Here is a 16,612-nt window from a genome sequence, read left to right on the forward strand (position 1 = left end):
AAGCCCGCATGCTTAGAGCCCGTGCTCCGCAACAAGAGAAGCCATCGCAATGAGAAGTCTGTGCACTGCAATGAAGAGTAGCCCCCGCTTGCCGCAACTAGAGAAAGCCTGCATGCAGCAACAAAGGCCCAACACAGCCAAAAATAAATAAATAAAAATAAATTTAAAAGAAAGAAATAAAAGGAATACAAATTGGAAGTAAAACTGTCAAATATTTGCAGATGGCATGGTACTATACAAAGAAAATCCTAAAGATGTTACCAGAAAACTACTAGAGCTCATCAGTAAATTCGGTAAAGTTGCAAGATACAAAATTAATACACAAAAATCTCTTGTATTCCTACATACTAATAACAAAAGATCAGAAAGAGAAATTAAGGAAATAATCCCATTTACCATTGCATCAAAAAGAATAAAATACTGAGGAATAAACCTACCTACGGAGACAAAAGACTTCTACTCTGAAAACTATAAAATGCTGATGAAAGAAATTGGAGATGACACCAACAGATGCAAGGATATATACCATGTTCTTGTACTGGAAGACCCAATATTGTCAAAATGACTATACTATCTAAGGCAATCTACAGATTCAATGCAATCCCTATCAAATTACCAATGGCATTTTTCACACAACTAGAATAAAAAATTCTAAAATTTATATGGAAACACAAAGACCCCAAATAGCCAAAGCAATCCTCAGAAAGAAAAACAGAGTTGGAGAAATCAGACTCCCTGACTTCAGACTATACTACAAAGCTACAGCAATCAAAACATCATGATACAGATGATGCAAAAGCAGAAATATAGATCAATGGAACAGGAGAGAAAGCCCAGAAATAAACTCACATACCCATTGTCAATTAATCTATGACAAAGGGGGCAAGAATACATAATGGAGAAAAAACAGTCTCTTCAATAAGTGGTGCTGGGAAAACTGGACAGCTACCTGTAAAAGAATGGAATTAGAATACTCTCTAACACCACACACAAAAATAAACTCCAAATGGATCAAAGAGCTAAATGTAAGGCCGGTTACTGTAAAACTCTTAGAGGAAAACATAGGCAGAACACTTTTTGACGTAAATCACAGCAATATCTTTTGTGACCCACCTCCTACAGTAATGAATATAAAAATAAACAAATGGGACCTAATTAAACTTAAATGCTTCTGCACAGCAAAGGAAACCATAAACAAAATGAAAAGATGGCCCACAGAATGGGAGTAAATACTTGCAAATTAAGCAAGCGACAAGGGATTAGTCTCCAAAATATACAAACAGCTCATGCAGATCTGTGTCAAGAAAACAAACAACCCAATCAAAAAAAAAAAAATGGACAGAAGATCTAAATAGACATTTCTCCAAAGAAAACATACAGATGGCCAAAAAGCATGTGAAAAGATGCTCAACATCACTAATTATCAGAGAAATGCAAATCAAAACTACAGCGAGGTATCACCTCACACCAGTCAGAATGGCCATCATCAAAAAGTCTATAGACAGAGGCTTCCCTGGTGGCGCAGTGGTTGAGAATCCACCTGCCAGTGCAGGGAACACAGGTTCGATCCCTGGTCGGGGAAGATCCCACATGCCACAGAGCAACTAAGCCTGTGTGCCACAACTACTGAGCCTGTGCTCTAGAGCCCGTGAGACACAACTACTGAGCCCCCGTGCTGCAACTACTGAAGCCCACGTGCCTAGAGCCCGTGCTCTGCAGCAAGAGAAGCCACCGCAATGAGAAGCCCGCGCACTGCAATGAAGAGTAGCCCCCGCTTGCCGCAACTAGAGAAAGCCCGCGTGCAGCAAGAAGGACCCAAAACAGCCAAAATAAATAAATAAAATAAATAATTAAAAAAAAAAAGTCTATAGACAATAAATGCTGGAGAGGGTGTGGAGAAAAGGAAATCCTCCTACACTGTTGGTGGGACTGTCAATTGGTACAACCACTACGGAGAACAGTATGGAGGTTCCTTAAAAAACTAAAAACAGAACTACCATATGATCCAGCAATCCCACTCCTGGGCATATATCCAGAGAAAACCATAATCTGAAAGGATGCATGCACCCCAGTGTTCACTGCAGCACTATGTACAATAGCCAAGACATGGAAGCAACCTAAATGTCCTTGGACAGAGGAATGGATAAAGAAGATGTAGTACATATATACAATGTAATATTAGTCAACCATAACAAAGAATGAAATAATGCCATTCACAGCAACATGGATGGACCTAGAGATTCTCAGACTAAGTGAAGTAACTCAGACAGAGAAAGACAAATACCAAATGATATCACTTGTGTGGAATCTAATTTAAAAAAAAGAAACACACAAATGAACTTATTTACAAAACAGAAACAGACTTACAGATATCGAAAAGAAACATATGGTTACTGAAGGGGAAACATGGTGGGGAGGGATAAATCATAAGCCTGGGTTGAACACACACACACACACACACACACACACACACACACACACTACTATATATGATAGATAACCAACAAGGGCCTACTGTATAGCACAGGGAACTCTACTCAATATTTTGTGGTAACCTATATGACAAAGGAATCTAAAAAAGAATGAATGTATGTGCGTGTATAACTGAATCACTTTGCTGTACACCTGAAACTAACACAAGATTAGTAAATCAACTATACTCCAAAAAAAAAAAAAAAGATTCATGGGAAATTACAGTCTATGCTCCAAATTGATTCCCAATTAAAAATTTATTATTTCCTCATAAATTTTGTTACTAACTTTTAAAACTTCAGTTTCTCTAATATGAAACAACAGAATAGCAACCCCTTTTTGAAAATAAAATTATGCATTACAATTGGAATTAAGACATCTGTATAGGGACTTCCCTGGTGGTGCAGTGGTTAAGAATGTGCCTGCCAATGCAGGAGACACGGGTTCGATCCCTGGTCCCGGAAGATCCCACATGCCGTGGAGCAACTTAAGCCCATGCACCACAACTACTGAGCCTGCACTCTAGAGCCCGTGAGCCACAATTACTGAGCCCATGTGCCACAACGACTGAAGCCTGTGTGCCCTAAAGCCCGCACACTGCAACTACTGAGCTCACGCGCTGCAACTACTGAAGCCCGCATGTTCTAGGGCCCGCGTGCTGCAACTACTGAAGCCCACGTGCCTAGAGCCTGTGCTCTGCAACAAGAAAAGCCACGACAACGAGAAGCCCGCACACCACAACAAAAAGTAGCCCTGCTTGCAGCAACCGGAGAAATTCCACACGCAGCAATGAATACCCAACACAGTTAAAATAAAATAAAATAATAAATTTAAAAACATTAATTAAAAAAAAATCTAAAAAAAAAAAATCTGTATAATATAAATTGATAATGATCATCTCTTCAAAGACATTTTACATCATGTAAATTTTCTTGATGTAGCCAATCATTCAACAGCATTTAATAAACTCCTATAAGCCTTTGGTCCTCAAGAACTTATGTTCTGTTATAGTATGTCCCAGACTTTGCTAAGCATCCAAATCTCTAAACTCACCTAGGAGATTTAAAAATATATAAGACAAACTGTCAGCTTCATATCATTCCTTTTATTATCTGACTTCATTAATTTAGTATATAGTCTCATTTAATTAAGAGAGACAGTAAGGTGTAATGGTTAGGACTAAAGCCAGAATCCCGGGGTTCAGATCCTAGGTTTGACATTTGTAGCTTACATTGTGATCTTAAATAAGTTACTTGGCCTCTCTGTGCCTCAATTTCCTCATCTGAATAGATAAGGCTGCTGTGGGGATTAATGCAAAAAGCACTTAGAACTGTTTCTCGCACACAGAAAATGCAATACAAAAGTAGTAGCTATTATTATTTAATAAAACTCTGAAGATACCAGATGCAGACAGTATATCTAAGAAAAGTCTCTACTTAAGTTCATCTTCAATCATCTATTTAGCTTTTTCCCCCACAATGGAAGACAAGGAGCATACCATACATAACAAGTACTGTTTCAGAATAACAAACTGCTCAGATTGCTCTATTTTAGATCTTTGGGGATTTGGGGGGCATTTCTTACCTAAAAGTCATACTAGAAATACAGATGATTTAAGATACAAAGTATCCTAAAATACTGTTTTTTTCTTTAATTCCTTGGGGAATATATCTTCTATAAGTGTTCTATTTATTGCATGGCATTTCTAGTTAGCATAGATCCCAAATTTAGAAAAACTAGTTTAAAATTTTACAAGCAAGGAACTCTGTACTTACTGAGTAACTAACTACACATGTGAAATTGGTTTTAGTGTACCTAGTCATTATCTTCAGCTATAACATGAATTATTAGATTCATGTTAATAAAAAATTATCTGAATGTACACATATCAACTATAGTAAGAACATACAGTTTTAGAAATTTTTATTTGTAATAGAATTTACAGCATTCTGATAACACAAAATTATGCAAACTCGTCAGTCTAAATTGATATATATGAGCTTTTCTTCACTAGAATAGGAAAAGACATTTTTATCTCTTACTGATGACATTTAATCACACAAACACACACATTCTTTTCTTTTTCTTTTTTTTAAACACTAAACACAAGCAAGCCACCTATCCAAACCACAACCACTGGAATCTTGGTATGACTTATGCATCAATTAGGCTTTTAGTAGTTTTGTTTTGTTACGTACTTGCAAGACTCTTGAGGTAATTCCAAACCATGTATCTTCATAACAAAACACTAAATGAGATCTGAGTTTAACAAAAGTGATATATGTATGTAATCTATATTAGTAAAACTAAATTGGTTATGATTATTAAAAGCAATAGGGTTTAAATACCTGGACAATATGGATAGAAGGCAGCAGGTCTCTTACCCTTTGCCCTCCTTTTCAGCAAACCTCCTTGGCCACCTGATCAGCATTAAAGAAACTGTTGTAGAAATATTTCTCCCTTCCGTTCTTATCATATTCTGAAGAAACTGCCCACTTTGTTCCTTTAGCATATTAAGTTCCTCTTCTCTGATTTTTCTTTAGTGTTCACCTTTTCCACCAATGTTCTTTACTCACATCAATAAAAACTGCACACCTCAGGGGTTTCCCTGGTGGCGCAGTGGTTGAGAATCTGCCTGCCAATGCAGGGGACACAGGTTCGATCCCTGGTCTGGGAGGATCCCACGTGCCGCGGAGCAACTAGGCCCGTGAGCCACAACTACTGAGCCTGTGCATCTAGAGCCTGTGCTCCGCAACAAGAGAGGCCACGATAATGAGGCCCGCGCACCGCAATGAAGAGTGGTCCCCACTTGCCACAACTAGAGAAAGCCCTCGCACAGAAACGAAGACCCAACACAGCCATAAATAAATAAATTAATTAAAAAAACAAAACAAACCAAAAAAAACTGCACACCTCAAAATTATATGACAAAATACTGAACAAAATGCTTCTGTAACTCTGTTTTCACACATTTCTTCTACAATATAAGTGGTTTAAGAATAGGAAATATGAATTTCCTAACGATCAAGTACAACACCATTATGATAAGGTAATTGCAATACTTGAAAAAAATGAATTTGTTTACAATGCTAACTCTAGACCACCAGTCCACACCTTTTAAAGGTGTCCTCTGCCCTGACCTATGACAATAACTTATCAATTTACATTCTGCTGGTCACAAAAAAATTTTATTTTGAATCGCTATTATGAAGAAAAAGTTTTCTTTCAACTTTCGAACACCAGGAACTCTAAATTATTCACTGAGGGAATATTCTGGATCTTCATTTTATTCACCAATCTTTATTACTTGTAGTTACATTTTCAAGTATGATTCAAAGGAAGTGTCAGCTTTTTTAACTGGAATACTAAAACAAACTTATTTACAAAGTATCTGATTTTGAGGGCTTAGGGGTAATTGAGAAAGCAGAGTCCTCCTGTCTCCTAACTCACAGGATTTTTGTGTGAATTCTGGAGACAGGGCACAGGATTCTATACAGTATTTTCTAAGAGTTTCCTGGGGGACTTCCCTGGTGGTTCAGTGGTTAAGAATCCGCCTGCCAATGCAGGGGACACGGGCTTGATTTCTGGTCCGGGAAGATTCCACATGCCACAGGGCAACTAAGCCCATGTGCCGCAACTACTGAGCCTGCGCGCCGCAACTACTGAAGCCCGCACACTCTGGGGCCTGCGTGCTGCAACTACTGAAGCCCACGCCTAGAGCCTGTGCTCCACAACAAGAGAAGCCACCGCAATGAGAAGCCCGCGCACCATAACAAAGTGCAGCAATGAAGATCTAGCACAGCCTAATTAATTAATTAATTAATTAATTTTAAAACGATATCAAATTGTATATTAAAAAAAAAAAGCTTCCTGGGGATTCAGATGGGCACACAAATCTACCCGACACACAAACAGGAACCAATGCCCTTGGGCAATAAAATAGCATCATAGCTCAATTAAGTTGCGTCTTGACCTTGTACTTGCTCCATCTCTATGTCAATTAACTAATACTAAGGATATCATGAAATGGAATATGTATGGCTTTATATCCTTCCTTAAAGCTTAAAAATTTTTTTTCACTTTATAAAGCCATGAATGAGGCATTTAATAAGAGATATGGTAAGCTAGAAAGTGTTACAAGAAACTATTTTATCAAATTATAATAAAGTCATTTTGTATTAGAAAGGCAGAATGACTACCAGAAATAATTTTAGACTAGAAGTGAGACCTAAACAGCTCTTCTCTGTAAGAGGGAAGGTGAATAAATGGCACCAAACTGAGGATATTGTTGACTGTGCATTTAGAAATGAATTCCCTCATGCAGCTGATAAAATTATCTTTATTTGGCTTTTTTTTCTATCTTGTTCCCAAAGGAAAGCAAACTGCAAATGAACTTCCAATGCACTTTGCTTCTTTTCTGACACTTTCTAAAATCCAATGAATATCTACATTGTATCTCTTCAAACCTTGAGGTGAGCACCTTTGATCTCTTCTATCCTGATATGTCAATGTGGTATTAAGCATACAACCAGTATGTGGAAAACATCCTGGGATTAATACCAATTTTTTATTTCCCCAAGGAGGGCCTAAACTTTGAGAGCAAAACTGTTTCTTACGTCTATCATATTTTAGGCTGTAGACTTCCAATGGACAAATTTGCTTGAAGGTGGTTTCTTTCTTAAAATGCACAAATCATATCTTATTTGAGTATTCCATTCAAGCAGTTGCAAAAATGTTAATCTTGAATGGTAAAGTCTATTTAAAAACTTGATTTTATTGCTAGTTTAACAATTTTGTCTAAGCAATCTTGGAACCAAGTGCTAAGCTTCTTAAAGCACTGGCATTTCTGTTGCCACCTAACAACTTCATGACAGCCCCTGTAGATCACACAACTGCCACATTATATTTTGCCAGACAAAATAAATTATAACTGAGGTAATTAGCAATAGAAATACCTTTTACAGTAAAGGCCCTTTATAAAGCAGTGGGTTTGGGGTTTCCCCCCACCCCAATATAGACAAAGTTTCAGGTTAAAGGAGATCTTCCTCCACCCTTGCTACCTGCATGAAGCTGGGGGAAAAAAGAACACAAAATTTTAAAAGTGAACTCACCAACTTCTCTTCACTTTGAAGGACCTGGAATTTATACAAAGACTGAAAAACCAATAATATCAAGGGTGACTGTCATTTATTTCATTTTTGAGGAACTAGATGAAAAGGTCAATGAAGATTAGTGTATATTTTCAGTTTGCAGAGGAAGGAAATAGTATTCCAGAAAGAAACTGGCTTGATTTATGATGACAGGCTTCCACATAACCATGATCTGTAGCTGCTTATGAAAAACATTTTTGTGCTCACTAATGCTATTCTCTGCTGCTCTTCAGATTACCATCCTCCTATTTTACATTTTAAAGAAATTTTCCTTCTCAAAGGAAAAAGGAGGGAGGGGGCTTATTTGAATGGTAAACTATTCTATTTTTCAAAAAGAAATATAACGATATATTTCTTGTAAAAATGTTAACCATGACTGACACACATCACCCCAAGAAAAATCTTAACCTGTTACTAAATGATACAAAGCATAAAGCCCCCTTCTAATTTCTATATTTGAGAAAAGAAACATGAGAATTGCAAAACGTTTTCTTTAAAAAGCTTAGTTACATAATATGGAAAAATCTCGGTCAGAGTGTTGAATAAAAGAAGTCAGACACAAAAGTGTTCACATTGTTATGATTCTATTTATACGATGTTTAAAATTTAAGATTTTTTGCACAGTTGTTTACAGAGTCTGCCATCGGCCTAGAAGACATTGGTTGCAAGGTTCCCCAAAAAGCCTTTCTAGTGACTTCTGTTAAAATTGATTTATAAGGTTTAAATGCGCCCAACACCCTGCGGGAAAAGCTCGATTATTGTACTCAGCTCCATTTCTAGCTGTTTCATTACCCAAGATAATAAATTAGTTACTGTACTGTAAAAAAAAAAAAAATTTAAGATTGTTTAAAAACTTATTTATGTGATAACTCATAATAATGATTACTCTTGGTAACCAAGAATTGATTAGGAGGAAGCAGGAGAGAAGCCTTCCCGGGTGTTAGAAATGATCTAGGCAGTGGTTATATGAATGTGCACATTTATAAAATTTATCAGGCAGTACAATTAATAATGCTCTTTACTATATATATCTCATTTAAAAAAATTCCTGTTAAGTATTAAATTAAAACAATAAATACAGTAAAATTACATTTGTCAGCAAAGATGGGGCTAGAGAGCATGACCTGTAGCTACTTTCCCCTCTAAACGTATGACTCTTTAAATTTATAAAATGGCCTATTTGTCACATCTAGAGCCAAAAGAATTTCAAATCGAAACACGGTATACTGACAATAGTTGTAGGGGAGGGGTGGTTTACTACAAGTGCTTCATACACTTGTTAAACAACCCACATTATTCATTGTAAGAATGTTAGATATTAAATTAATTTCATGTTTTATAGCTTGTTTCCAGGGAACATATGGGGTAACTTTACCTGGTTCAAATACATTTAACTTGAAGGACCTGTTAATTCTGGACTTATGTAGGCAGGGCAAGATGTAGCATGTCAAAGACAACTAATACACCCTGTTAATCAAGAAAATTACTATTATAAATAATTAGGAATGTAATATAATGAGACTAGTTAGGATTTGGTCTTTAAAACCTGCATAGACTATACAAAGATTTACTCAAAAGCTTTTAATCCACAAAAACTTTCCATATTTCTTATAAAGGCTTAAAACAAAACAAAACAACCAGTAAGTCTATTTGAAGTTCAGTGCTTTGTCTCCTTTTTCATGCATTGAGTTACTTACTCTCCTTTGGTTCCACCAGATTGGAAGTTTTACATTTTCTCTCTTTTTGTTTTGTGATTACTATATTACAAACTTTAAGGATATTTGACTATGCAAATTCTAAAGTCAAGAAACCTACCATTCTCATGAATAGAATCAAACCCTTAAGCTGTTTTACTCCTGTCATCTATCCCAATCTAAGTCTTATTATTTTATTTATAATTTTAAATTTGACATCATTATTATCGATATTTTATACAGCCAATGCTTATTTAGATTTACCATCAAGTTGACTAATTCTTTTGCTTTCATTCCTTTTTGAAGGTTTCTTCTTCCTTCTGAGTGAAATTTCCTTCTTCCAGAAATACATCTTTTAGTAATTTCCTCAATAAGGGTTTGTTGACGGTAAATACACTGAAAATGTATTTTTCGTCCAAAACTGATGTTTTTCTTGAACCACAGTTTAGGAGGACAGTAAATTCTAACTGAACATTTTAGTAGCCACTAGCCACATATGACGTTTAAGAAAGAACTTGAAATGTGGCTAAGATAAGTGAGGAACTGAATTTTAAACTTATTGTATTTTATTTTATTTATTTTTTATTGAAGTATAGTTGATGTACAATGTTATGTTAGTTTCTGGGGTACCACATACCATATATATATGGTTTATTACAAGATAGTTCCCTGTGCTATACAGTAGGACCTTGTTTATCCATCCTATATATAATAGTTGGCAACTGCTAGTCCCAAACTCCCCATCCAACCCTCCCATTTGGCAACTATAAGTCTGTTCTCTACGTCTGTGAGTCTGTTCTGTTTTGTAGATAGGTTTGTGTCATATTTTAGATTCCACATATAAGTGATATCATATGGTATTTGTCTTTCTCTTTCTGACTTACTTCACTTAGTATGATAATCTCTAGGTCCAGCCATGTAGCTGCAAATGGCATCACTGCATTCTTTTTCATAGCTGAGTAATATTCCATTGTTTATATGTACCACATTGTCTTTATCCATTACTCTGTCCAAGGACATTTAGGTTGCTTCCATGTCTTGGCTATTGTAAATAATGCTGCAACGAACATTGGAGTGCATGTATATTTTTGAATTAGAGTTTTCTCCAGACATATGCTTAGGAGTAGGATTGCTGGATCATATGACAACTCTCTTTTTAGTTTTTTAAGGAACCTCCATACTGTTTTCCATAGTGACTGTACCAATTTACATTCCCACCAACAGTGTAGAGGGTTCCCTGCTCTCCACACCCTTTCCAGCATTTGTTATTTATAGACTTTTGACAATGGTCATTCTGAACGGTGTGAGGTAGTACCTCATTGTAGTTTTGATTTGCATTTCTCTAATAATTAGCAATGTTGAGCATCTTTTCATGTGTCTATTGGCTATCTGTATGTCTTCTTTGGAGAAATGTCTATTTAGGTCTTCTGCCCATTTTTTGATTGGGTTGTCTGTTTTTTTGATATTGAGCTGTATAAACTGTTTGTATATTTTGGAAATTAAGCCCTTGTTGGTCACATCTTTTGCAAATATTTTCTCTCAGTCTGTAGGTTGTCTTTTCATTTTGTTTATGGTTTCCTTTGCTGTGCAAAAGCTTATAATTATTTGATTAGGCCTCATTTGTTTATTTTTGTTTTTACTTCTTTCTTTTTTTTTTTATTACATACTAAAGAAGCAAAACCATATGTTCATTTCAGTAGATGCAGAAAAAAAATTTGATTCCTTAAAAGTGTAAAAGTTCTAGAAGAAAGCATAGGAGACAATCATTGTAACCCTGAGCTACAAAGATTTCTTAGATATGATATTGAATGCATGATTCATAAAAGAAAAAATGATAAAGTAGTCTTCATCAGAGTTTAAAACATCTACTGCTCTTAACACATTATTAGGAGAATGAAAGGAGAAGTCACAGGTTGGGAGACAAATATTTTCAAATCAGGTAAATATGGTGAATTATAATGATTGATTTCTGAATGTTAAACCAATCTTGTATTCCTGAGGTCTACTTGATCATGATGTATTATAACTTTTATATACTGTTGGACTTGATTTGTTAAAATTTTGTTAAGAATTTTTGCATCTATGTGCATAAAGTATATTGGTTTATTGTTTTATCTTCTCTAGTGTCTTTGTTTGGTTTTAATATTACAGAAATTTTAGCTTCACAGAAAAAGTTGGGAAGTATTTCCTCCTCTTCAATTTTCTTCAAATGTTTGGTATAGTATTGCTATTATTTCTTCCTTAAAATTTCAGAATTCCCTAGTGAAGCAATATGGGCCTGAAGTCTTCTTTGTGGCACATTAAAAAATATATATTCAATCATCTTAGTAGATACAGGGCAATTTAGGTAGTCCACTTTTTCTTGAATGAGCTTTGGTAGATTGTGTCTTTTAAAGTGTCCATGTAAATGGTTGAATTTTTTCAAGAACTTTGTTCACAATTTTCCATTATTACTCTTAATATGTGTAGAATCTGAAGCAATGTCACTTTTGTCACCTGATACTGGTTTTTTAAACATCTTGTTGCTATGCTCACAGGAGAGCAATCAATTTTAAAACTTTATTGTCCTGTATATATAAAGTGATTCTATAGCTCTAAAAAGGTACTGCTCATGACTTTAAAATAGTTATATTATTTCTGCTCTGCTAACATTAATTCTTATAAGTCACTGAAGTTGGGCCTTGTTTCCTTATCTCTAAAAATGATTAGTTAGGTGAAATGGATTAAGATCTTTCCAGCTCAAGGAGTTTGATTCCATAAATAAAAACATATATGTGTGTGGGGTTCTGAGGTTATATATTTCTTATATATTTTTTCCTTTCAGTAGCAAGGGAATTTCCCTGAAAGTATTTATTCAATGAAAGCAATTCTACAAAACAAAAAAAGAACTTACTCTTTCACTTAATTTTGCTGATAAAATAATAGATCATTCATTCTCTAGTAAGATTGTTTTTTTAAACAGATACCTACAAATTCTAATTTTTAAACACTTTTCAAGGAGGGAAGAGCAGAAGTTTATTTGATATTTACCCAGCTATCTGCAGTAATTTGTTGTTTTCACTCATGCATATAATAAGCAAGTGTTTATAATAAAATACAGATTCTATATGCCCTGCTCTCTGCAATCTTATACAAATCTGTTTTCCAAAAACATTAAGAAATGCAACGTCTTCTCAATTTTTCAAGGACACTTGCTAGTAACTCTTTGAATGTTTTTATTTTGACAATGAATCTTGATTGTTTTTTAGCACTTCTATTTATCAAAATGCTTATTTTTATAAAAAAATAAAAATTTTTTTAACTGTTTAATTTACTAATTTTATTATTGTTTTATTTATTAAACAGGGAATCAGAAATGAGTATACATAAAGGGATTTTTATGGGATTTATATCCTTACCTAAGTAAGGAAGATTGGGTCTTTTCCTCTGATTAGTTATGAAGGGGCAATTTTAGCAACAACCAATCAACCATTCTAATACCTTAAAATCCCACAGAGTGAGAAGATCTGTTTTCTGCCAAGAGCAAGAGTTTCATAACTTAAAAAAAGAAATCACTGCTTTGGGCAACTAATATAATTGTAAGCTAAATTTTCCAAGGCAGTAATAATTTCATTTCTAAAGATTATCCAGAATGCACGTGAGAATAGCATTGTTCTTTTATTATCCAGGACCACTGAGTCCCTGCATGAGTTCATCCACGATGTAAAAGCTAAAATCTTAAGTGTGTATACATTTTTGGACATCAGCTACGCTTTCCCAATCAGTTAATAAGAGGGACTGAGAAACATATAGTTAGAAGTCATGATATGAGAGGACCCTTAATGAAATTCCTCCAGAACTTTTATTTCAATGGCCACGTTTAATTTCCTAATTAAAGAATAGCCATCTCCTTAGTGAGGCAAAAAAGTAAAATCCAGCTATCTACTATTTAAAAGAGATATCTAAATTACAATACAGATGATTTGAAAATTAAGGAAGGATAAAAAATATACTAGGTAAATGGCAAGGAAGCAGAGGTGGCAATATTAAGAGCAGAGGGACAGAATTTAAGGAAATGAGTAGTAAAAAGGGGGGGAAGGGCTTACTTTATAGTAATAGAAGATCCAGTCCATTTAAATTAGTCATTAGCCATTATATGTATCATAAAATAGCACAAACACATGACAGTAGTAAGAAGACAAAGACATCATTATAGTAAAAAATTTAAACTATCCCTAAGAATCTGACAGAGCAAGTATACAAAGTAATAAGGATATAGAAAAAAATTTAAAAGCACAAACATTAACAAGCTTAAGTTATACCTTAGAAATAGAAAAAAAAAACCACATTATTTTCAAACTCCCACAGAATATTACAAAACTAAACCATGTGCAAGGCCACGACAAAAATCTCAAAAATTCTAAAAAGTAATCACACCAATCGCGTTTTAATATCCACAAGACAGTAACACTAAGGAACTTATAACAAAAGGAGAACCACGTATCATCATTACCATCATCTAAATGTTTGGAATCATATATTTTTTTAAACTTTTACTTTTCTTCTTCTCTGAAGAGAAATTCATTTGAAAATGATATCTTTCAACAAGGTCATGCTTAGGTATCATTATTCTATGAATACTAACCACAACAATTTTGTCTTTAAAAAGGACTTAAATTTCTAGGAGGCTCAAAAAGACGAAAAAATAGATAATTTTCTTGATCTGTGCTCAATAATCCCCTAGTAGAAATGCTTACTTCCAGCCTTCTATTTATAGGAATGTCAATTTGCACTGAAAAAGACACAGGAACAACATACAAGTTCAAGAAGATAAGGGGAAAAAAAAATCCATAAGAACTAAAAGATTTTTGTAACAGACACAGAAAGACAAAGAAAATCACTGTATTTTACCTGCTGTTTTCCCCATAACACTTCTAGTGTTATTCATAAGGGTATGTAGTAGAGAACCAAGACCAACACCTTTCATCCACAAAATAAGCAAACAAAATAGTTATTTTATTTCAGTTTGTTAAAATAGTCAGGAGAAGAACTTGCGGCAAAAAGACATTGTGCTATCAAATAAAAGGAATGAAAAACCATAGATTTTAGGTAAACTAAATAAAATAAGCCTGAGTTTCCTCCAAATAAATAGAAATTTCCAATTGGCAATCACGATAGTTGGTAATCTCGACTGCCAAATAAGCCAAATTCAATTTCTCTATATTACTGATGTTAGGCTGTGAACTGGACTGAAGGCCTATGGTAACCAGCTCCCACTGGACAGTGTTTAAGATAGAGCTGCCTCACAATTAATTCTATGAACACATCCAGTAAATCTCTTTATTGTAATGTGCCAATATGTTATGCAATAATTCCATCTCAATGACAAGGACTTAACATTCAGACATTCGATCTCTGTTAACATTACAAAATTTGAAAGAAGAAAAACACTTAGGTACTCACAGTGTGCGAAACGCTTTATATTCTATGAGTCATGGCCAGGGCAGTGATCTCACTATTAGCATAATGAAAAAAGGTATTATCTCTCCCTCCTCTGAACATCCCTAGCACTTACTGTTTCTCTCACACACCTGGCACACTGTTTTGAAGTAGTAAACTTTTCATATACACGTGACTGATCTGAGTGTATCCCTTAAGGGCAAGCAACTGTGACACCTTCTACTTACTGGCATCTTCCACACAACACCTCACAAGAAGGAGATGCTTTTTAAATATTGACTGTTGTTAATTAACTGAGTAATAATGCCACCAACATATCCTTCCTTCAACAACACCTCTGCAGCATGGCTACCTGCTCTGTACTCCAGAGTGCCTATACTTTCTAAAAATTCTCTGAAAAATTAAAATGAAGCAAACAAAACAACGAGGTCTACTTAAAATAACTAGATTTTAGGTAAGTGGCATTAGATAAAATGAGTAAGTTTTCTTTAAATTAATCCTAACTCTAATCAAAGATCTTCAAATATCTAGGTTCCTGCCTCTGGATTAGAAAACAGCAGCAACACCAAAACACTACCATCTATCCCCACTCTTCCCTTGTGCTCTAGACTTTCCTTAATCAGTGGTCACCTCTACACCTTCTAAAAGGTTCCCATGGCTCCTGGTCTTCAGCAATTCTATTGTATAATGGTTCTCAAACTTTAACATGCATCAGGATATCCTTAAAGACTTGCTAACACACAAATTGCTGCTCCACCCCTAGGGTTTCTTATTCAGTGGGTCTAGGGTGGGCCTAAGAGTCTGCATTTCTAACAAGGTTTTAGGTGATACTGGCGCTACTCATCCAGGGACCCCCTTTGAGAACTCTTACTACCCTCAAATCCTCCCCTATTTCTGTCATGCTTATTGTGCTTGATTAATTAATTCAAATCAATTTTAAAGTTTAATTCTTCCTTAAGATGAAGCGTGGTTTCTTTACTATGCTAAATAGGTGTTGGACATGTGGTGTGAATAGCAAACACCATCTTCATGTGGAGCTTTTCAGCATGATAGCAAATGTTTTTAGACAACCAAAGGGTGACTGATTCTCTAACTTTTCTAGCTCCAAAATGTTACACAACCATTTGGACCAGGTAACCACCTCTGCAGGGAAGCATCAAACTAGTTATTCAGTTTGCATTATCCCAGGGATGTGCATACAATTCTCTCTGCCAGGAATGTTTTTCCCTCCCTCTTACCAGATTAACTTCTCTTCTTCTTTCAGGTCTTAGCTCAGGGGAGACTTATACAGGGAAGACTTCTTTTCCGTCCTCTTCACCAGATCAAATCCTCCTACTACGGGTTCTCACAGAGTCAACTGATTCCCCTCCCTGGTAGCCCTTGTCATGATTGCATTTTTTACATTTGTTTACATAAATATTTTATTAATAGCTATCTTCCATGCTGGACTGTAAGCTCCAGAAAGACAGGGAACGTTTTTGCTTTTGATCATCATGATATTTTCAGTGCCTAGCACAATATCAGACACACAGAAGATGTTCCAATGTGGGCAGACAAGATCAGAGCTTTTTCAGCCCTAAGAGAGATAAAAGAAAGCATTCCTTCCTATAGTCTGCCACCCTAGCTGCTTTTCAGCTACCCCCACAACCCCGCACACACGCAAAAGGCCTTACCTTTTCTGAATAATTCTTGGAGACTTTCGGCACTTTGATTTAATACAGCCCATATCTCTTCCTCCTGCAGTGGTCCACCCCGAACCTCCAGGGCCTCAGCTAGTGTCACATGCATATTACCTAGGAAACAAGGGTAACAGATGGTCTACACATCAGCCACTTTACTGCACTTGCAGTAGTGAAA

General features: G+C 35.4%; 1 protein-coding gene across 1 annotated transcript in view; it reads right to left on the minus strand.

The window, feature by feature from the left end:
* Positions 1 to 16,612, minus strand: part of PTPN13 (protein tyrosine phosphatase non-receptor type 13) — a 230,724-nt gene that overhangs the window by 155,389 nt on the left and 58,723 nt on the right. Inside the window, exon 2 of the mRNA XM_036853016.1 lies at positions 16,429 to 16,548. Within this exon, the coding sequence (XP_036708911.1) occupies positions 16,429 to 16,543 (115 nt within the window). The 5' untranslated portion in view covers positions 16,544 to 16,548. The remainder of the gene's footprint in view (positions 1 to 16,428; positions 16,549 to 16,612) is intronic.

The sequence above is a fragment of the Balaenoptera musculus genome, chromosome 5 (genome assembly GCF_009873245.2).
Source record: "Balaenoptera musculus isolate JJ_BM4_2016_0621 chromosome 5, mBalMus1.pri.v3, whole genome shotgun sequence".
In the NCBI taxonomy this organism is placed as follows: Eukaryota; Metazoa; Chordata; class Mammalia; order Artiodactyla; family Balaenopteridae; genus Balaenoptera; species Balaenoptera musculus.